A 24,280-nucleotide genomic window follows, 5' to 3' on the forward strand; every position below is an offset into this window, starting at 1 on the left:
AACTGTCCCTTTTTTAAAAAATTTCCCACATGTACTCTGTGTTATCAGCGCACCGGTGGTGTTAGATGTGTGAATGTGTACGTGTTAATACATACAAGTCCATGTCAGCTAGTGTGTGTCTCCTCTGCATGTGGTTGCTCAGTACCCTGAACACATCCAGTATCTGCCTCGCAGCCTGCCTGTCATCTCTACTTTGTCCTTGACATGCATATATGTATGTGTGTATATATGTGTGTGTGTATATATATATATATCACTCAAATAAACAGTCAGACTGAAGAAGACCCAGGCAGCTTCTCATCTAAAGGTGTACTCTGCTCTAACACCGCATGAGTATGAAGGAATGCGTTCAATATGGAGATGCTTCAAATGGAATAATTCACATATTACTGGGGAGGAGTGTTTGCGCTGTGGGCAGGGAAATGCTGGCTCTTTTTTAGTCGGTCTAATATAAAGTACTGCAGACATCCCTCTTAGGACTACTGCTGCAGTCGGCATAGTGTCTGCAGTAAGAAGACCCTCTCAGCAAAAACATACCAGCTAATCCCTTTCCAGTGCTATTTGCATCACATAATGAGAAACCTAGAAGTCACTACAGTGGAGAATTGCAGGAATGTGTGTAAAAAACTTCACATTGTATGTTGAATTCAATGACGCTACTGTATGGTTGTGTGATATATGGCAAATGCATCATTTTCACCCAGACATTGGTCTAAATGTATAGCATTTCAGGCTTAGAATTAGGCCATTATTAAAAATAATTCCAGTGCAATTTGTACTGATTTTGAGCGTGATGTGCTCATTGACCTGACCTACAGTATGTGGAATCTCATTACTAAACTGACCCATTGTCCTTCGTCCTCCCTCCCTCCCCCCTCCCATTCCTCCCTCTCTTCTCCTGACGTGGCCCTGTGGTGGTGGGGCGCTGGTGACCTTGAGTGAGTTATTTATAGCGTTGGTGTTGGTGGCGGCGCTGCAGACTGGGAGCTGGGTACCAGACGCTCCTCAGGGGAGACAAAGAGAGAGATGGACCCTGGCGAAGGTTAAAATCAAACCTCACTGGATAGGTTTCCTCAAGTGGATGGCAATCACATCATCAATTAGCTGATTTTGGTGACCTGGTGTAGGAATTCAGATGAATCCGATCTAAGGAGTCAATCACCAGGATAGAAACAGTTTGCAGATCTAGCTCTAACATGGAGTCAATGGGGAATCAAGTGCTTTAAACCCATTGTTTTAGAACTGTAAACACACTGATACAATGGATGGTTTTATCATGAGATCTGATTCATCTGGATTAACTGAAACAACAGCTAGTTCACCATGAATTTCACATTTTCAAATATTGAAATCACATCTAATGATGAAACTATGCGTCGGATGACACGCTTTTTTTTTTTAACCTACAATCAGTATTCCAAAGATCACCAAACACCAGTCACGTATTCATTTCAACACCTTTTATTTACATCTTCCCCAAATACAACTCAAATGCCATTTATGCATCATCTACTTCCATCACGTTTGCCTCTCTTCTTCGGTTCAGGCCATCGTCATTTCGACAGTCTTGGCTATTTTTGTCCCTTCACGTTTCCTTACAGACAGTCCTTTTAGACATTTCCCCAGTCCACCTTCCCTCTAGCCTGCCCCTTATCTCAGCCACTCAGCTCCGGCCTCAGTCGACGGGCCCCTGAAAGATGAGTTTGATGTGCCCCTGCTCGCCCGTCAGCCAGGTGCCGCAGAAGGGGCATGCGGCATGGAAGGCGTGCGTTCCGTGCGGCAGCGGGATTTGGCTCCAGCCCGCCACAGTTTTTTCAGAGCACACGTGGCCGCAGGGGCAGAAGGCGTGCGTCGGTGGCCCAGCGTCCAGGTACAGCCCGCCCTCGCAGCCAAGCCACAGGGGCACGTAGGGGCCCACGCGCCGGCACATGGGGCACTCCCTCTCCCCGGTACTCGCCGGAGCCGTCCCCCCGGGGCCCACGTTGTGGCCCTTGTCTTTCCGGTAGCCCCAGTTGTGGTAGCCGTGCACGTGACCACAGTTGACATAGACCCAGGGCTGCTTCTTGTCAACAATCTCTCGCCGGGCCAGGCTGGGGAAGGCCAGGGTGTTAAAACCCACGGGGCACTGGGGCCGGGCGGCATTCAGCTCCTGGCGGAGGGACTCCAGCTGCTTGAGGGTGGGGGTGCGGCGCAGGCCCGTCGGGGTACGCCACAGGAGGGTGGCACCGCACAGGTCAATCAAAGAGCCGTCCTGCAGGGTGTTGGACTCGTTCTCCACCTGGAGGGAAACGGGGTGGGGAGGAGGATTAAGGGGAGGATTTGTAAACAGGTACAGACAATACTGTAACTGTCAAACCATAATTATTTGCATACATTGTTTCTTTTTTCTGTGCCTTTGACTAAAAAATGTTTTTTGTTTCCCTATCCTACGACCACTTTCTGGCACTGTGATCATCCTACCCTGTCGCATACCATCAAGAATCGAATCAAACTTTAATGATTGATTCATAAAAAATCATTCATAACTCATAGTTGGGAAACTCTAAAGCTCATCAGATGTTTAGCCTGACTGTGCAGTCCTTAATTTAACCACACACACAAACACACACATATATATATACAGTGCCTTGCGAAAGTATTCGGCCCCCTTGAACTTTGCGACCTTTTGCCACATTTCAGGCTTCAAACATAAAGATATAAAACTGTATTTTTTTGTGAAGAATCAACAACAAGTGGGACACAATCATGAAGTGGAACGACATTTATTGGATATTTAAAACTTTTTTAACAAATCAAAAACTGAAAAATTGGGCGTGCAAAATTATTCAGCCCCTTTACTTTCAGTGCAGGAAACTCTCTCCAGAAGTTCAGTGAGGATCTCTGAATGATCCAATGTTGACCTAAATGACTAATGATGATAAATACAATCCACCTGTGTGTAATCAAGTCTCCGTATAAATGCACCTGCACTGTGATAGTCTCAGAGGTCTGTTAAAAGCGCAGAGAGCATCATGAAGAACAAGGAACACACCAGGCAGGTCCGAGATACTGTTGTGAAGAAGTTTAAAGCCGGATTTGGATACAAAAAGATTTCCCAAGCTTTAAACATCCCAAGGAGCACTGTGCAAGCGATAATATTGAAATGGAAGGAGTATCAGACCACTGCAAATCTACCAAGACCTGGCCGTCCCTCTAAACTTTCAGCTCATACAAGGAGAAGACTGATCAGAGATGCAGCCAAGAGGCCCATGATCACTCTGGATGAACTGCAGAGATCTACAGCTGAGGTGGGAGACTCTGTCCATAGGACAACAATCAGTCGTATATTGCTCAAATCTGGCCTTTATGGAAGAGTGGCAAGAAGAAAGCCATTTCTTAAAGATATCCATAAAAAGTGTTGTTTAAAGTTTGCCATAAGCCACCTGGGAGACACACCAAACGTGGAAGAAGGTGCTCTGGTCAGATGAAACCAAAATGGAACTTTTTTGGCAACAATGCAAAATGTTATGTTTGGCGTAAAAGCAACACAGCTGAACACACCATCCCCACTGTCAAACATGGTGGTGGCAGCATCATGGTTTCGGCCTGCTTTTCTTCAGCAGGGACAGGGAAGATGGTTAAAATTGATGGGAAGATGGATGGAGCCAAATACAGGACCATTCTGGAAGAAAAACTGATGGAGTCTGCAAAAGACCTGAGACTGGGACGGAGATGTGTCTTCCAACAAGAAAATGATCCAAAACATAAAGCAAAATCTGCAATGGAATGGTTCAAAAATAAACATATCCAGGTGTTGGAATGGCCAAGTGAAAGTCCAGACCTGAATCAAATCGAGAATCTGTGGAAAGAACTGAAAACTGCTGTTCACAAATGCTCTCCATCCAACCTCACTGAGCTCGAGCTGTTTTGCAAGGAGGAATGGGAAAAAATGTCAGTCTCTCGATGTGCAAAACTGATAGAGACATACCCCAAGCGACTTACAGCTGTAATCGCAGCAAAAGGTGGCGCTACAAAGTATTAACTTAAGGGGGCTGAATAATTTTGCACGCCAATTTTTCAGTTTTTGATTTGTTAAAAAAGTTTGAAATATCCAATAAATCTCGTTCCACTTCATGATTGTGTCCCACTTTATGTTTGAAGCCTGAAATGTGGCAAAAGGTCGCAAAGTTCAAGGGGGCCGAATACTTTCGCAAGGCACTGTATATATTACACCAGTCAAAAGTTGGGACACATGTACTCATTCAAGGGTCTTTCTTTATTTGACTATTTTCTACATTGCAGAAAAGTAGAGAAGACATCAAAACTATTTAACACATGGAATCATGTAGTAACTAAAAAAGTGTTAAACAAATCAAAATAGATTTTATTTTTGAGATTCTTCAAAGTAGCTACCCTTTGCATTGATGACAACTTTGCACACTCTTGGCATTCTCTCAACCAGCTTCCTGAGGTAGTCACCTGGAATGCATTTCAATTAACAGGTGTGCCTTGTTAAAAGTTAATTTGTGGAATATCTTTCCTTCTTAATGCATTGGAGCCAATCAGTTGTGTTGTGACAAGGTAGGGGTGGTAGACAGAAGATAGCCCTATTTGGTAAAACACCAAGTCCATATTATGGCAAGAACAGCTCAAATAGGCAAAGAGAAACGACAGTCCATCATTACATTAAGAAATGAAGGTCAGTCAATCCGGAACAACTTTGAATGTTTCTTCGAGTGCACTCGCAAAAACCATCAAGCGCGATGATGAAACTGTCTCTCAAGAGGACCGCCACAGGAAAGGAAGACCCAGAGTTACATCTGCTGCAGAGGATAAGTTCATTAGTTACCAGCCTCCGATTGAATCTTAAATAAATGCTTCACAGAGTTGAAGTAACAGACACACTGTTCAGAGGAGACTGCGTGAATCAGACCTTCATGGTCGAATTGCCGCAAAGAAACCACTACTAAAGGACACCAATAAGAAGAAGATGCCTGCTTGTGCCAAGAAACACGAGCAATGGACATTAGACCGGTGGAAATCTGTCGTTTGGTCTGATGAGTCCAAATTTGAGATTCTTGATTTCAACCACCAGAGTAGGTGAACAGATGATCTCCACATGTGTTGTTCCCACCGTGAAGCATGGAGGAGGAGGTGTGATGGTGCTTTGCTGGTAACACTGTCTGTGATTTACATAGAATTTAAGTCACACTTAACCAGCATGGCTACCACAGCATTCTGCAGCGATACGCCATCCCATCTGGTTTGCGCTTAGTGGGACTATCATTTGTTTTTCAACAGGACAATGACCCAACACACCTCCAGGGTGTGTAAGGGCTATTTGACAAAGAAGGAGAGTGATGGAGTGCTGCATCAGGTGACCTGGCCTCCACAATCCCCCGACCTCAACCCAATTGAGATGGTTTGGGATAAGTTGGACCACAGAGTGAAGGGCCAAAAGCGGCCAACAAGTGCTCAGCATATGTGGGAACTCCTTCAAGACTGTTGGAAAAGCATTCCAGGTGAAGCTGGTTGAGAGAATGCTAAGAGTGTGCAAAGCTGTCATCAAGGCAAAGGGTGGCTACTTGATTCCATATGTGTTATTTCATAGTTTTTATATATATATATATATATATATATATATATATATATATATATATATATATATATATACACACACACACACATATACAGTCGTGGGCAAAAGTTTTGAGGATGACACGGAGAATGACACAAATATTAATTTTCACAAAGTCTGCTGCCTCAGTTTGTATGATGGCAATTTGCATTTACTCCAGAATGTTATGAAGAGTGATCAGATGAAGAGTGATCATAACCGCCAACGATAAAAGACAGTACTGTGCAGCCGTCTTCATCAACCTGGCCAAGGCTTTCGACATTGTCAATCACCGTATTCTTATCGGCAGACTCAATACCCTTGGTTTTTATAATGACTGCCTCGCCTGGTTCACCAACTACTTTGCAGACAGAGTTCAGTGTGTCAAATCGGAGGGCATGTTGTCCGGACCTCTGGCAGTCTCTATGGGGGTACCACAGGGTTAAATTCTCTTTTCTCTGTATATCTCAATGATGTCGCTCTTGCTGCGGGCGATTCCCTGATCCACCTCTACGCAGACGACACCATTCAGTATACTTCTGGCCCATCCTTGGACACTGTGCTAACTAACCTCCAAACAAGCTTCAGTGCCATACAACACTTCTTCCGTGGCCTCCAACTGCTCTTAAATGCTAGTAAAACCAAATGCATGCTTTTCAACCATTCGCTGCCCGCACCCGCCCGCCCGACTAGCATCACCACCCTGGACGGTTCCGACCTAGAATATGTGGACAACTATAAACACCTAGATGTCTGGCTAGACTGTGAACTCTCTTTCCAGACTCATATTAAACATCTTCAATCAAAAATCAAATCTAGAATCGGCTTTCTATTTCGCAACAAAGTCTCCTTCACTCGCGCCGCCAAACTTACCCTAATAAAATGGACTATCCTACCGATCCTCGACATCGGCGATGTCATCTACAAAATAGCTTCCAACACTCTACTCAGCAAACTGGATGCAGTCTATCACAGTGCCATCCGTTTTGTTACCAAATCACCTTATACCACCCACCACTGCGTCCTGTATGCTCTAGTCGGCTGGCCCTCGCTACATACTCATCGCCAGACCCACTGGCTCCAGGTCATCTATAAGTCTATGCTAGGTAAAGCTCTGCCTTATCTCAGTTCACTGGTCACGATAACAACACCCACCCGTAGCACACGTTCCAGTAGGTATATCTCACTGATCATCCCCAAAGCCAACACCTCATTTGGCCGCCTTTCCTTCCAGTTCTCTGCTGCCAGTGACTGGAACGAATTGCAAAAATCGCTCACCAACTTTAAACATCAACTATCTGAGCAGCTAACCGATCACTGCAGCTGTACATAGTCCATCTGTAAATAGCCCACCCAATCTACCTACCTCATCCCCATATTGTTTTTATTTTATTTACTTTTCTGCTCTTTTGCACACTCTCTACTTGCACATCATAATCTGCTCATTTATCACTCCAGTGTTAATCTGCTAAATTGTAATTATTCGCTCCTATGGCCTATTTATTGCCTACCTCCTCATGCCTTTTGCACACACTGACTTTTTTTTCCTACTGTGTCATTGACCCATTTATTGTGTTATTGGCTTGTTTATTATTTACTCCATGCGTAACTCTGTGTTGTCTCTGTCACACTGCTTTGCTTCATCTTGGCCAGGTCGCAGTTGCAAATGAGAACTTGTTCTCAACTAGCCTACCTACCCTGCCACAAAAGGACCAGCTGACATCCTGTCAGCGATTCTCTCATTAACACAGGTGTGAATGTTGACGAGGACAAGGCTGGAGATCACTCTGTCATGCTGATTGAGTTCGAATAACACAGTGGAAGCTTCAAAAGGAGGGTGGTGCTTGGAATCATTGTTCTTCCTCTGTCAACCATAGTTACCTGCAAGGAAACACGTGCCGTCATCATTGCTTTGCACAAAAAGGGCTTCACAAGCAAGGATATTGCTGCCAGTAAGATTGCACCTAAATCAACCATTTATCGGATCATCAAGAACTTCAAGGAGAGCGGATCAATTGTTGTGAAGAAGGCTTCAGGGAACCCAAGAAGGTCCAGCAAGCGCCAGGACCGTCTCCTAAAGTTGATTCAGCTGCGGGATTAGGCACCACCAATACAGAGTTTGCTCAGGAATGGCAGCAGGCAGGTGTGAGTGTATCTGCACGCACAGTGAGGCGAAGACATTTGGAGGATGGCCTGGTGTCAAGAAGGGCAGCAAAGAAGCCACTTCTCTCCAGGAAAAACATCAGGGACAGACTGATATTCTGCAAAAGGTAAGTACTGGGGTAAAGTGATTTTCTCTGATTAACCCCCTTTCCGATTGTTTGGGGCAGCCAGAAAAAAGCTTGTCCGGAGAAGACAATGTTGAGCACTACCATCAGTCCTGTGTCATGCCAACAGTAAAGCATTCTGAGACCATTCATGTGTGGGGTTGCTTCTCAGCCAAGGGAGTGGGCTCACGCACAATTCTGCCTAAGAACACAGCCATGAATAAAGAATGGTACCAACACATCCTCCGAGAGCAACTTCTCCCAACCATCCAGGAACAGTTTGGTGACAAACAATGCCTTCTCCAGCATGATGGAGCACATTGCCATAAGGCAAAAGTGATAACTAAGTGGCTCGGGGAACAAAACATCGATATTTTGGGTCCATGGCCAGGAAACTCCCCATACCTTAATCCCATTGAGAACTTGTGGTCAATCCTCAAGAGGCAGGTGGACAAACAAAAACCCACAAATTCTGACAAACTCCAAGCATTGATTATGCAAGAATGGGCTGCCATCAGTCAGGATGTGGCCCAGAAGTTAATTGACAGCATGCCAGGGCGCATTGAAGGGGTCTTGAAAAAGAAGGGTCAACACTGCAAATATTGACTCTTTGCATCAACTTCATGTAATTGTCAATAAAAGCCTTTGACACTTATGAAATGCTTGTAATTATACTTCAGTATTCCAAGTATATCGTAACTCTGACACTGAAGCAGCAAACTTTGTGTAAATTAATATTTGTGTCATTCTCAAAACTTTTGGCCACGACTGTACACACACATGATCATCAGATAACTGCAGATATAACAGTAGTCCTGATAACCAGACAGGTTTGAGGCTTTATTCCCCCCCCCCCACTGATGACGACCTCCCCCTCACCAATTTTCCCCTCTGTTGGGCCGAGCGCGTCTCCCGCAGGGCGAAGACGTTCCCGCACACCGAGATCTCCCGCCACACGCCTGGCGCCGGCTCCGACACAAAGTCTCCCGCCGGGTGCATCACCAGCACGCCATTGGTGGTCAGGCCGTCCATCAAGCCGTCTGACGTTCGCCATTTGGCAGCCCGCTCCTGAGAGACCCACACACAAACAGACAGACAGAGAGCCAAGGTGAGGGACAGTGATGGATAAAAGCAGAGATAGATAAAGAGAGAGATAAGGGGGTAGAAGGAGAGGAAGAGGCAGAAAGAGAGTAAGGGAGAGGGAGAGAGCGAGAGAGAGAGAAAATAAACAGCTAACATTGCTTTTCTGCACTGCTATATTTAGACCAGAGTAGGACCACTATACTGACGAACACACAGCAATGCACACGCACACATAAACATTGCAGGGCATTCAGTCCCTGCAGTGGCAGTGTTATGATATTTTCTGTCAGTGGGCATACCTTTCAAAGCAGGCATGACGACAAGCCATTCAACCAGTGTTATTGTATAAGCCTTTCAGAACATTTATGTCCCAATATTTTGAATAAACTTCCTTTCTACCTCCATCCATCCATCTATCCCTCTCTCTCTCTCTCTCTCCCCCTCTCTCCCGCTCTCCATCCCTCCTACTCTCTCTCCATCCCTCGCTCCCTCTCCACCTCCACAGTAGCAGTGGGCCGAGCTGCCTGCCTGACTCCGCTGTCTGCCAAGGACATTGTGTGTGTGCCAGTTGTAGAGGAGGGAGCCGTGCGGAGGTTATTCAGCCTTCGCTTCATTGACAGCAGCTAGCAGCTCTTGAGGGTTCTGAGGTTTCTCTCCTGTATGTCTTGCACCGGCCACATGCTATGATGCTAAGATGAATTACGCAAGTCTATGTGGTGGGGTTAGGTTAGTCATCCGGATGTTATCGCATGATGATGTCACGACGTGGACACAATGTCCTATTTGTTTGTCCTTTGCAGTGTCAAAAAGGTCGCATGTGGTGTCATGCTATCGTTGTCATCGATGCCATCATTTTGTTGTATATCTGTAGTCATCGAAAACCATTTTCAGTATAAACACTTATTTCTTGTGTGATATCCACTAAAGCATATGTAAGTATATCATAACTCTGTCTGGTATATGAACTATCCTGTCATTGCCCTTGGTCACTGTTGGCACGCGACGAACATTGACCAGTCAATCGTTTCAAAAACATTACCGCCTTCCTTCATCTAATCCAATATGGCCGCCATTCCTGCCCCTCATAATCAAATGCTAGTGGAGGTCAGTGGCCGACTGGCGGTGTGGCAGCACAGTGTGTCTGACTCTGACCCTAGGGCCGACTCCCATCGATGGAGATGAGTACAGCTGGACTCCTGCCTCCAATGTCTTCCACAATGACAATGGCCCCCTCTCCCTTCACCCCCCCCCAAATGGCCTTCCCATCTCTCCCGTGCCAACTCTCTCTCTTTCTCCATTTACACTCCATGTTCATCTCGCAGAACCCCTTCGATAACTCATTCCCTGTATGGGCGAGGGGGATGGGGGAAGACAGGGAGAAGGGGGGGAACTGAGTGCCTCTGCCAGAATGGATCAAACACAAGCAACCCCCCTCTACTTCACTGCACTGGACCACTGCACTGTAATTTTAATGCAGTGTATTGTTGTGTTTGCTGATTGGAGTGGTTTTCAGCAAACACTCACACTCCCATGCACACGTGCGGGCAAGCACACGCACACACACAAACACAAGCGTATGTGCACATACTTGCACGCAGATATAGACAGAAGTGTTTGACGGATACAGTTACATATCGGGATATTATTTTTGCACTAGTTGGCTGTAGCGGCACCAAAACTGCAGTATTTTTCCTTCATAGCTTGTTCTTCATCTTCTTTTTAAATTAGGGAGCCAATTTGTTTTCAGCACTTTTATTTCCGTGACTGATCAATACTAGTTTTCTTATGGCTCTCTCTTGTCCCCCTGCAGCGGACATATACCGTATGGTGGGAAATAGGTTTGGGACATCAAATCGCAATAAAATCACAGTATTGAATCATAACACAGTACATACAGAAGTGTGAGAATCGTGAGCATCACAACACATAACGTATCGGCGCCGAAGTATCGTGATAGTATTGTATCGTGAGGTCGCTGGCAATTCCCAGCTCTAACACACACGTCACTCACATACCCCAATAAACGCATGTGCGTATCTGTACTTAACTATTTATATTTTGGACAACTTTTTACTCCACTATATTCCTAAAGAAGATATGTACCTTTTTATTCCCATACCTTTTCTTGACACTCAAAAGTACTTGTTACGTTTCAAATACTCAGGAAGGACAGCAATATTGTCCAATTCACACATCTATCAATATAACGCGTTGTCCTCCCTACTGCCTCTGATCTGGCGGACTCACTAAACACAAATACTTCATTTGTAAATGATGTCTGAGTGTTGGAGTGTGCCCCTGACTGTCCGTAAATTAAGACAATTGTGCCGTCTAGTTTACTTAAAACTTCTTTGGGATAGGGGACAGCATTTTCACTTTTGGATGAATAGCGTGCCCAGAGTGAACTGCCTCCTACTCAGTCCCAGATGCTAATATATGCATATTATTATTAGTATTGGATAGAAAACACTCTGAAGTTTCTAAAACTGTTTGAATGATGTCTGTGAGTATAACAGAACTCATATGGCAGGCAAAAACCTGAGAAAAAGTTTGTAGTTTTTGAACTTATCCCTATCGAATACACAGTGAGATATGGGTCAAATTGCACTTCCTAAGGCTTCCACTAGATGTCAACCATCTTTAGAACGTTGTTTCAGGCTCTTACTCTGAAGTGGTGCTGTGGCAGAGTGTCACAGGCTCAAGACGCCCGGTCACGAGAGCTAGCTCTCGTTCCATGGCTTTTCTACAGACAATGGAATTCTCCGGTTGCAACATTATTGAACTTTTATGATAAAAACATCCTAAAGATTGATTCTATACTTAGTTTGACAAGTTTCTTCGACCTGTAATATAACTTTTTGAACGTTTCGTCCGAATGGACCAGATCGCGCTTTTGGATTTGTTTACCAAACACCCTAGCAAAAGAAGCTATTGGACATAAATGATGGACATTATCGAACAAAACAAGCATTTATTGTGGAACTGCGATTCCTGGGAGTGCATTCTGATGAAGATCATCAAAGGGAAGTGAATATTTATAATGTTATTTATGAATAATGTTGACTACCCAACATGGTGAATATTTCTCTGGCTGGTTTGGGCTCTGAGCGCTGTTCTCAGATTGTGCTTTTTCGGTAAAGTTTTTGTTGAAATCTGACACAGCGGTTGCATTAAGGAGAAGTGTATCTAAAGTTCTATGTATAATAGTTGTATTTTCATCAACATTTATTATGAGTATTTCTGTGAATTCATGTGGCTCTCTGCAATATCACTGCATGTTTTAGAACTATTGAACGTAACACACCAATGTAAAATAAGATTTAGGGATATAAATATGAACTTTACCGAACAAAACATACATGTATTGTGTAACATGAAGTCCTATGAATGTTATCTGATGAAGAACATCAAAGGTTAGTGATTCATTTTATCTCTATTTCTGCTTTTTGTGACTCCACTCTTTGGCTGGAAAAATGGCTGGGATTTTCTGTGAGTTGGTGGTGACCTAACATAATCGTTTGTGGAGCTTTCGCTGTAATGCATTTTTGAAATCAGACACTGTGGCTGGATTAAAGAGAATTTTATCTTTAAAATGGTACCTAATACTTGTATGTTTGAGAAATTGGATTTATGAGATGTCTGTTGATTTGTATTTGGCGCCCTGCAATTTAATTGGTTTGGCGAGGGGTTCTGGCTAGTGGAACAGGGTTCCCCAGTCCTAGACAGGTTTAACATAAGGAATTTGAAGTCTAGCATTTACTTTTACTCTAGTATGACAATTGAGTACTTTTTCCATCACTGTACATTTAAAACCAGATACTTCTATACTTTTACTCAAGTAGTATTTTACTGGTTGACTTTCACTTTTACTTGACTCATTTTCTATTAAGGAATCTTTACTTTTCCTCAAGTATGACAATTGAGTACTTTCCCCACCACTGCACACATACACTGTATCAATTTAATCACGGCTCCTTGATTCCCATAATTCCCATTTCTCTGCAGTTTGAGCGAACGTGTGTGTATAGAATCCAACAATGCTGTCATAAATCCAATCCATTAAAAAAGCCGTGTCCCTCAGAGCCTGAAAGCAAATGCGGCCTGGCAGTCCCGGACGTGTGTCTATTGATATTTACCATTGATAGTCTTATCTCTAAACAAAGTGAGGCTAGGGCTGTTTTTGTGGTTGGGCGCTGGGCCAACCAGCCAATGAGAGGCAATAGCCCTAAGGCGAAGAAGACGCACCAGTGGAATGTGTGTGTGTGTGTGTGTGTGTGTGTGTGTGTGTGTGTGTGTGTGTGTGTGTGTGTGTGTGTGTGTGTGCGCGCGCGCGCATAGGATGGGGCCAAGAGATTTCAATTTTTTTTTACCAGTACAGACGGGTAATTTGTGTATGAATATACACCTCGAATAAATATTGCCCAAGAAGTAGACCACATGGTGAACATTCACACACCCACTAACAACTCCTACACACCACACCACCATTTCCTCCAGGACTTCAATCAATCTCCACAGTATATCACACGTGGTGACGCTCATCACCGCGATGACACGGTCGGGGTGTGATGTCGCCCATGCTGTCACTCACACTGTGGCCATCACCGCGACTCACCCCCAGGAAGATGTTTTTGGAGGAGTCGAAGCCGGCGGCGTAGATGCGGGCCGTGTAAGGGGCGTTGCGCTCGCACATTATGCGGCACGCGTAGCGGGAGATTGTGCTCTGGGCCGACTGCCCCCCTCCTCCTCCTCCGACCCCCTCGCCTGCCGCCCCCTGGACCTGCCACCCACCGCCACCACCACTGGTGCTGCTGCCCGCTGTGTCCGTCACCACAAAGTCAATCATGCTCTCTGTAGAACGCCCGATCTGTAGGGCGAGGTAGGCCATAGGAGATAGAGGGAGATTCATGGTTAATAGAATTATAGAAAAAAGTACAGTAGAATAGAGTAGAATAGAATTGAATAGAATAGGGTATATGAGTAGAAACATGTCTTTGGGGAGGAGGGTGGTAGAAAAACTCAATTCCATTTCAATCCCACTGAAGTCAGGGTATCATCTGGAGTGTTGTGGAGAAATGCCCACAACATACCAGCAAACAAGTTTTGTTTCCTCCCAGGCTGCCAGGAGATAACATGGCAGCCTTGTCACAGCCCCTGGTTGGAGAGAGAGAGCAGACAGATGAACAGATGGGACCGCAGCCCTGGAGCCTGCAGCACCTCAGATCCATTCTGCCCGCAGGAGTTTGGACTCCTTCATTCATCACTGGGATGAGAGATAGACAGCTAGAGCAGTCTGTCGCTGTCCGAAAGGAGAGTGGGAGGGGAGAGTGGGAGTCTGCTATCTAACACACAGGAAATAAACCCTCTCCTCGCTCCTCTTCTGACGGTGTGCGCCCCCCAAACAGTACCCTTATTCCTTATGTGATGCACAGACGTTGACCCCTATGGGCACTGGTCAAAAGTAGAGCACTAAATAGGAAATGTCATTTAGGATGCACACACTCTGTTGTCAGTTTCCAGGTCATTGTCGTGCTGAAGTGTTGGGGCTCTGGCTGACTTGGCATGTCATGTGTAGGTAATATAAAAGAGGACTCACCTGAAACATGTCTGTGTTGGTGTCATGAGTGTACTCTACAATGACCGAGTGACTCCTGGACAGGGTGTAAGAGATGCTGTGCTGGCTTTTGTTGCTGAGGGCCTGTTGATGCAGAACACACACATATACAGGAACCAGGTCATACGGCCAGCTACTCAGGAAAGGGCATCCCAAAAGTTTTGCCTGCTTGGAAATGTATTAGTACCATATGTGGTAAGCGTTGATATAAACAGAGTCGTACATACAGTTTGTACTTTTCATTCCTGCACACAGAACATTTCTAGAGTTAATGAGTAAACATTTCTAGAATTATTAAATAGTGTTTCAAACTGTGAAAGACTGTCTAAATCTAATGTGATTTAGACAGTGACATCTCACCTTTGACACCAGAGGGGTGGAGACATTGTGGATGACATCAGGTTTGACCCCGTTGGCTTTGGGTCTCTTGTAGAGGGCCAGGCGACTTCTCCTTCGCCCCTTGTCCCCATTGGCCAAGGAACCATTGTGCCTGAGTACAGTATGGGCCATAATATAACACACTTTTTCAATATACAACCAAATATACTTTACATTTGTATTAGTTGGCAGCCTATCTTCCCCATTCAGTTGGGATTGAGGCTTGCATGTATTGTCCTAATACATATAATTGGATCTACACAACAAATTAGACAACAACTTTAGACTACCTATGAGATGTGAACATGTGACACACTTTGGGGTAAACTATTCCTTTAAAACTGGACCAAATGGCTTGAATCTCAATCCATAAAGATTAATTTGGTTCTGAGGGGAATATTCCCTATATGGGTTAGTCTGCCTATGTCCTGCCTATTACCTTCCCATGTCATGATTGGATAGGGCTCATAAAATGTCTGCAGCTGGCATTACACTCCCTCTTAATAAAATCCATAGAATATTCAGCCTTACTCATTATCCACAATTATTATATACCATCACTGTATGAGTGAGTAAGACATGAGTCTACAATTCTCTCTCTCTCCCTCTCTCTCTCGGCAGTTGAGGGTGTAATTTGCCTATTCTGCCCCATGACTCTTACAATGGCATCATTGTAAGGGAGTCAAATGAGCTCTTTTTTTTTATGAGCCACTGAAACGGAAAGAAAGATAGATACTGTGTGTGTCTAGGAGCTGCAAGGGCTAGTCTTTTTGGCTTTGTAAAGAAGGTAGGAAGGGGGGTTTCTTCTAACTGACAAGGATAGCTTAAGAGTGTACACACAACCACTGAGACTTATGAGTCCATATAAATAACGCTTCTTCAAGGCATGGCGTGTATAACACAGTCTGGGATGAGATGAATGGTATGGGCAACTGTTGTACATATTAACCACTGTTGAAGACACATAAGCAAACACGCACAGAAACACCCACCCACCAACACACACACACACAGAGGGACAGGTAACCCACCCTAAGACGATGAGCTCCCCGTATTTGACGGGCTCCTTGTCCCCGGGGAAGAGTCCGTCGTGGGGCGTGGAGCATGAGCCCAGGGGAGGCGAGGGCTGGCTCTTGTTGCAGGACGGGCGCAGCTCCAGTGAGGGCGGGGGACACAGGGCCTCCGAGCTACCCTCCAAAACCATGCCCGCCGGCCACAATGTGGGCTCACAGCTGGGAGGGAGAGAAGAGGGAGGGAGCGAAAGGCAAGGGAGAGAGCGAGAGAGACAGAAAGAGATATAAGAGACACTCAAGACAATCAGTGCACCAAGACAAGGATACAGCTGTAGGCAGTCACCGATGTATCATCAGCGCATCAAAGAGTTAAATATTCAAATATACATGGCCTTTAAACAAAGACGCAGCATTTGTGGTCCTACTCAGACAGTCATCACGATGCTGTCGCTATACTTAGAAGTTTAATTGTCATACTGCATTATGTGACAAAACAGAAGTACTCTCTTTTCTTTGCTGACTTGGTGCATTTGCAGAGTGTGTGTGTGTGGGCGTGTGTGTGTGTGTGTGTGTGTGTGTGTGTGCGCGCGCACGCTAGACAGGCAAAACGAATAGGACTAGATGGGTACAAGTGAGCCAAGCATTTTCACGCAGGCAGTTAAACGCCTAAATCTACAGCCTCAGCTTGTACCACATTGTGTCTCTGTCTGACATATCCTACCATTGTTAAATGAACTCAAGTTCTATGGCCATTGGCAAGTGTTACTATAGTCCTTTGTAGGGCCAAGAATCACTCAAAACAAGAGAACATGTTTCCCAAAGCTTTTAAAGTTAACAACCAGATAACCATCAATCGATGTTCTGTCGTGTCCGAGATTCTTAACAAACCCTGTGAGAGCTGCAACTTTTCTCTGGGTTCAACATGATTGGTTTTCAGTTTTTACAAAAGGTTTATGGCTGCCTGGCTGGCTGTGGCATTTCAATGGTTCGATTGGGAGCACTGTCAAATGAAAACAAGCACTTGGCATTAAAGGAATTGGATTAAAAATAGTTTTTTATGATAGTCTAATGCAATTGTATAATAGCACAGGGATACATTCTAGTGGTGCTTTACAGAAACAAGCATCACATCACATGAATTGTGAATAAAGGAAAGATAATGATCTCCTCAAACAGTGGGTGTCCATATACAGTAAAATGTCTATTTACATTCAAATCCCTTGACATTTGCAAATGTACACAAGTCAAAAAAAAAAAATCTCTGCATTCCCTGTCTGTGTTGGCAATGAGGCAAACACAGGTTCTATGCCAATGTTTATTATAAATACCCTATTATCAATCAAAAGTGGGCGAGACCACCTACACCACGAATCCAATGAAGCCAGTGACATCACACAGCCAGCCATAACAGACCAATGCCTTGTTCACTCTTTATGGATCATGAACATGGCATACCTACACAACAACAACAAAAACATGTTATGGTTATAAACAGACTGGAATTCCAACTCTGCTATATGTTATCTTCCCCCAGAAGTACAAATTGTCTGATCACAGAAATAGATTAACTAGAACTGACATTCTCATTCTGTCTATGTGTCTGATATCCTATATAATCTTGAGTTTGGGCAGTCCAACCTCAAAGCCCCATCCCTCAAAATGAACGGCCAGACCAGACAAGAACATGGGGACCACAGCTGTTCCGGCGAGTTGTCAATTGCATCACGATGTGAACATTAGACTTTATTCGATATAAACACGTCTAATCGGAGGCCAACACAGAGAACATCCCCTCGTAATGAGATGATGGACGACAGAGAGCAGATTTAGGCAGGCGGTCGCCATTTCATTACGGCTCTCCATTGCTATGGCTGGGAGATGGAGTGTTATAGGAGTAGGATGGAGAGAAAGAATGGACACAGGGGAGGTAAAGGGAGTGAAAGAAAGAGGGAGGGGAGGGGTTGAGTAGGGAGAGGAGGATGAGACTGAAATAGAAAAACCATGGCGGCATGGCTGGATGGATGGATGGAGGAGGAGGATTGAGAGGTGGAGAGAAATGAGAGGTGGAGATACAAGGTACCTTGCACTGATGTGTACAAGCACAGACAGACCTAAAGCATGACACTAAAACCAAAGGGCAAAATGGGAAACCAGAGATGGGCAATGAGAATAGGAGGGATGGAGGCAGACAGACAACGGGACAGAGAGGGGACACACGGTGTGCGTGGGCGGTGTGTGTGTGAGACAGTGTGTGTGTGCGCATGCTCGCCGGTGCAGGGGTTTGGCAGGGTGATGGATTACCTGTTCTCTGCCACGCACTTTCTAATCAACCCACTGCCACAACCTGGGAGTGGAGAGAGACAGAGAGAGAGAGAGAGAAAAAGAGAGAGAGAGAGAGAGAGGTAGAGGGTGGGAGGGGGTTATTGAGAGAAAGAGACAGAGGAACAAAGAAAATCTGTGTGACAAAGGAAGACAAAGGGAAATGGAATAATAGAGAGAGAGAGATAAAGAGAGATAGAAATGCAGTCCACAGTAAAAGACTGGGATGGTAGCTATAGAGACCGGAAAGGAATAGCGACCACCGATAATACACAGGTCAACAGACACAAAGGAAAACAATGAAATATAGCGACGTGTTTCACGATTTCCATTGCAGTTATTACACAGGGTATCACAACGTAATCTAAAGTTTGTTATATTATCTTTGGTTGGTTTCATTAAGAACATTCTTCAACCTAAGCTCCCCCTTTCTCCAAATGTCTCCCTCCCTCACTCTTCTTCACCACAATTCACCCACAATTCTCTCTCCTCCTACTGCAGAGGAAGGGTGAGTGTGTGTGGGTGAGAGAGAGAGAGAGAGAGAGAGAAAATGAGAGAGGAGTGAAATGGAGGGGTGAAGCTCTTCCATCTCCATCCAGTAACAAATGAACAGAGAGCTAAATATACACACCAGGAAGTGATCTCAGGAATAAAATATGAATTCCTGACAACATTGATCACATTTTACTCCTTTCCAGACATCTTTTTGCACTTATTTTTTAATTTTCTCCCATATCTGGAGAAATGTAGCCATATCAATTGCATACGATTATAGAGGCAACAATTTCCATTCACTGATGGTTTGTGGTTTAACATTTGTAGCAGTGGTGAAACCGAAAAAGAGAGTTCTTCTACCTGGAACCAAAAGGGGTTATTCAAAGGGTTATCCAAGGGGGACAGCCCAAAAACCCGTTTTGGTTCTAGATAGCACCTTTTTTTTCTCTCAGAGTGTACTGCAGTGAATTCCATGGTATTGCCTCGTGTCAGCTTCGTCCTGATACCGGATATCACTGGGAATACATTTCCCGCTGCACATGACCGTACTGTCAGGGTAGCTGTGATACTATCTGCAACATTTTATCGTGGTATGCAACCCGACGAAAACATGGTAACGAGGGACTCCGATTTAGCACCTTGCTAAGAAAAGCCAGATGTTTGGCAGGAGATAAACTGAGATATGCCGTAACTCTACTCTACTGGTATGTTTAAATTCATATCACCACCACCACAATTCCCAAACATGTCCAATGCTAGCTGACAGAGGCTATCTAACCTACACAGTATGCACAGGCACATGAGGACATACGACACTGTCGGAAAAAACCTGAGTTATTGCATTGATTGCCAGTCAATTGTCGGTCATGGTCTATGGTGGCCAAGGTGTCACCTGTTATCGAAGCAGACACAAAGCCCGATAGCACTGGTGTTGTGTACTAATGGGCCTGCCTGATAAAGTCTGTGACCGGGCTAGTGCTGTGCAGTGCAGTGGGTGCTATGATGCCATTAATGGAGAGGGAACAACATACTACCTCAGAGACTGAGAGAAAGTGTGTGTGCGCGTGTGAGATTGTGTGTGTGTCTTTCCAACAAACTTCAAGAGGGTTCCACCTTCACCAGGTTAGAAAAATCACTCACACAATATTCTACACTAGGAGACAAATATTCTGAGTAAAGAAATCCTCCTTTCACATCAAGCTGGCACACAGGCATAATAGAGCCTGTGGTATCCCAATAGAGTGCTTAGTCAAACTCGGAGACAACAACAGCGACAACAACATCATCCATTACCAGGTTCAACCATCCATCCCATACTACATCTTAGTCCAAGTTTTTTGTCTGTATCTTCTCGGAAAAGGGGCCCTTGTTCAGTGACAACACATTGTATTCCCCCAGAGTCACATTGGGGTATCTTTGCCAGGTGTTATTTACATTTTTTTAGGTAATTGATTATCGGTTCCAAGCACCCTTTTTACATGTTCAGAGTTGAGGATGTTCTCTTCCTTTACTGAGACTACTCTTTGTCAGGTTAAAATGGGTTCATATCTCAATAGCTAAAATGCACAGGGTTAATATACGTATATCTCAATGGTTCAAATGGCTTCGGCCTACACTTGGCCTAAGGTTCCCCTTAAGACTTCGTAGTATTTTGTCGGTAAGTATACGTTATGTAATCTCTCTGTGTTATTGCCACCTCCACCTACCTGCTTGACCCCTCTGGCTTTACAAGAAGACACACAGGTGGGCCGCTCAGTTACCTCATCACCTCTTCACCGATACCACACACACACTCTGACTCACCCTCTCTCTCTCTCTCACCCTCTCTTTTTCTCCTTTCCTCAATACTCACCCTCTCGCTATCCCACTCTCCTCTCTTCCTCTCTCCCCCGTCACTTGTCCTCACTGTCTTTCTCTTTCTCTATCCCTCTCTCGCTCTCTCTTTCTCTCAGTCTGTCTCTCTCTCTTTCTCCCACGTGTCACAGCAGACAACCAGCTTACGGACTGCCTGTACGAGTAAGCATCAGTCATGCAGGATTCATCTGTGCGACTGTAGACAGAAGTCCATTTAACAAGACTGTGAAGCACGCATTTTGAATGGGATTATGCTTAAGTGTGAGGAATTTACTCATTAGGATTGTCTGTATTTACTCTTTGAAGTTGTAAACAGTATTAATGAAGTTGTGTATTTACCCTATAGGGGGAAGAGGAAGAATAGGAGGAGGAACAGGGGCAGGCAAAAGAGAAACAAAACAGACAGATTCCCAGTAGGCTCTAGCGAGGACACAGCAGGAGAACATCGAGGCCTCTTTAACAAGCACAGCAAGACCACAGCAAAACTACAGTACATGATGGGGAATAGGAAACTGGTTATATATAACATACAAATTGAGAACGAGATATGAGATGCTGCAAACCTGTGTGTGTGTGTGTGTGTGTGTGTGTGTGTGTGTGTGTGTGTCCATAATGTCTACTGTATACACACCATCATATACATGTAAACAGTACCAGTCCAAAGTTTGGACACACCTTCTCATTCAAGGGTTTTTCTTTATTTTTATTATTTTCTACATTGTAGAATAATAGTGAAGACATCAAAACTATGAAATAACACATATGGAATCATGTCGTAACCAATAAAGTGTTAAAAAAATCTAAATATATTTTATATTTGAGATTAAAGTAGCCACCGTTTGCCTTGATGACAACTTTGCACACTCTTGGCATTCTCGCATCCAGCATCACCTGGAATGATTTTCCAACAGTCTTGTAGGAGTTCCCACATATGCTGAGCGCTTGTTAGCTGATTTTTCTTCACTCTGTGGTCCAACTTAGCCCAAACCATCTCAATTGGGTTGAGGTCGGGTGATTGTGGAGGCCAGGTAATTTGATGCAGCACTCCATCACTCTCCTTCTTGGTCAAATAGCCCTCACACAGCCTGGAGGGATGTTGGGTCATTGTCCTGTTGAAAAACAAATGATAGTCCCACTAAGCGCAAGCCAGATGGGATGGGGTATTGCTGCAGAATGCTGTGGTAGCCATGCTGATTAAGCGCGTCTTGAATTCTAAATAAATCACAGACCGTGTCACCAGCAAAGCACCCCAACACACTCACACCTCCTCTTCCATGATTCACGGTGGGAACCACACCTACTCTGCGTCTCACAAAAACACGGCGGTTGGAGCCAAAAATCGCAAATTTGGACTCATCAGATTTCCACCGGTCTAATATCCATTGCTCGTGTTTCTTGGCCCAAGCAAGTCTCTTCTTCTTATTGGTGTCCTTTAGTACTTTTTTTCCCCCAGCAATTCGACCACGAGTTGAAATTTTCCAGATTGACTGACCTTTATGTCTTAAATTAATAATGGACTGTCATTTCTCTTTGCTTATTTGAGCTGTTCTTGCCATAATATGGACTTTTACCAAACAGGGCTATCTTCTGTATACCACCCCTACCTTGTCACACAACTGATTGGCTCAAAGCATTAAGGAAATAAATTCTACAAATTGACTTTTAACAAGGCACACCTGTTAATTGAAATGCATTCCAGGTGACTACCTCATGAAGCTGGTTGAGAGAATGCCAAGAGTGTGTAAAGCTGTCATCAAGGCAAAGGGTGGCAACTTTGAAGAATCTCAAATATAATCTTTTAATTTGTTTAACACGTTTTTGGTTGCTATGTGATTTCATATGTGTTATTTCATAGTTTTGATGTCTTCACTATTATTCTACAATGTAGAAAATTGTTTTAAAAAAAATGAATAACCCTGGAATGAGTAGGTGTGTCCAAACTTTTGACTGGTGCTGTATTTATATTCCAGACTCTGACATTGCTTGTTCTAATATTTTTTTATATTTCTTAAGTCTATGCTTTGTATTGTTAGGTAGGCTATTACTGCACTGTTGGAGCTAGGAACAAAAGCATTTCACTAAACCTGCGATAACATTTGCAAAATATGTGTACGAGACCAATACATTTGGATTTGATTTGTGTGTGTGAGTGTTTGTGTTATACTGTGCACATAATACAGTATATGGCAAATTAACACAGATTTGTTAGACTGGGACCTTTGTTAATTTCTAAGATCTTTATCTATACAGCTTATTTTATCTTAAACAATGATATATATTTTTGTGTGTGTTGGACAAGAGGCCATAATGGAACCAAACCTGCTCAATAATATTTTTACACTTCCAGGTTCCACAATGTATACTTGCACTCCAAAGTCTGAGGGAGTTGTGAGCCATCTTGTTCCCCATTACCATCATGCGTATAGGATTTTGTTTTCTCAGCAAGCAGGCCTCCCCAAATAACATAATTTGCCAAACACCTAACCAGAATAAATAGGCTATGCTCAGAGTCCTTCAGCTATGCGATAAGGCTAAGCTAAACATATGTAATATAAACCAACGAAGCTACACACTGACTTGGGCACTGAGAACATGATCATGGCTGGTTCTGCTCTGTGCCTTCAAGGGCCAGATTGCAGAGGATTGCGTGTCCCTCTGTTATGCTCACGACGGACGCCTATGATCGCTATAGCCAAGGAGACGCAATAATTTTAATCAAGGACTTGTCATTTTGCTCATTATAATCATAGCCGTAATAGCATGGAAGATGACATTTCAGTTGGATATAAAAATTGCAGCTATTAAAACCTTGTTTTAATGTAGGCTTGATGAAAGAACCATCGCACGAAAAAAATATGTTGGGCTATATTAAAAAATGACATGTTATGGTGAAAAGTGATTATGATGGGCAGGTAATTACAATATCTTTAGGCCTACTGAGGTTAGTGTTTTTTTTAATAGCCTACCCATTGTAATAATTGCTTATTTGTTTTAACGTTTCTCTGCTCCATAGCACAGCAGTCTTTGAGGCAGGGAAGTACACGAGGGAATCCACTGCACAGACAATAAATACTACAATAACAAGACATCGCCACGCACGCAAGCACACACGCAGAGACAACAGAATAGCCTATCCGATCTGCTATCATGAATGTAAGAAAATAAAAAAAGACATAAGACGGGCCAATTGTCAAACCACTTCAGCACCGAAACACACATTGATGGACAGTAGCCTAATTGAACAGGTTGGCAAATTAATCAATAAATACCCGCTAATGTGTGCCGAAGGAGGTCCGTTAGATTTTTTTATTCCCTTTTGGATTGTGTCAATCCCCGTGCGGCCTCAATATCGGACGTCGTGCCGTTGTTAAAACACCACCTGCGAAGGTATGTTGGATGGAACAACCATTGGACCCGACAGTCGGCATTGCCTCTCCGTTGTCATCGGGTACATCGGAGACTGCGAGATGCTCTTTCCTCCCGGAGACTATTCGTGGTCCAGACAGCCCGTTGTCACGCCCATCTCTCTTTAGCGCAAAAAACACAGGAGTAACGCCGACACGCCATCGCCCACATTATTGCCTCTCTGCGGTTGATCAGGATTCCGCGATTCTTGCGTAAGATTTGCACAATGTGCTGGCTCCACCTACCTGCTGATCCC

At 44.2% G+C, this 24,280-nt stretch overlaps 1 protein-coding gene across 2 annotated transcripts; it reads right to left on the bottom strand.

Moving 5' to 3' along the window:
* Window positions 1-1,445: 1,445 nt before the first annotated feature.
* Window positions 1,446-24,280, bottom strand: LOC110531864 (E3 ubiquitin-protein ligase pellino homolog 1). Of its 2 annotated transcripts, XM_021615333.3 has the most exons (8): window positions 23,889-24,271; window positions 18,253-18,295; window positions 15,970-16,170; window positions 14,921-15,050; window positions 14,543-14,644; window positions 13,562-13,813; window positions 8,743-8,931; window positions 1,446-2,278 (listed from the first exon to the last, which is right to left on the bottom strand). In XM_021615333.3, exons 3-8 carry the CDS (start codon window positions 16,140-16,142, stop codon window positions 1,676-1,678), a joined length of 1,449 nt encoding a protein of 482 aa, XP_021471008.3. In that variant the 5' UTR covers window positions 16,143-16,170; window positions 18,253-18,295; window positions 23,889-24,271; the 3' UTR covers window positions 1,446-1,675. The 2 variants fall into 2 exon arrangements, with proteins under 2 accessions (XP_021471008.3, XP_021471009.3); XM_021615334.3 differs by lacking the exon at window positions 18,253-18,295 and having other exon boundaries at window positions 23,889-24,280.

Source organism: Oncorhynchus mykiss, chromosome 9 (assembly GCF_057628025.1).
Source record: "Oncorhynchus mykiss isolate SJ-2025 chromosome 9, ASM5762802v1, whole genome shotgun sequence".
NCBI lineage: Eukaryota > Metazoa > Chordata > Actinopteri > Salmoniformes > Salmonidae > Oncorhynchus > Oncorhynchus mykiss.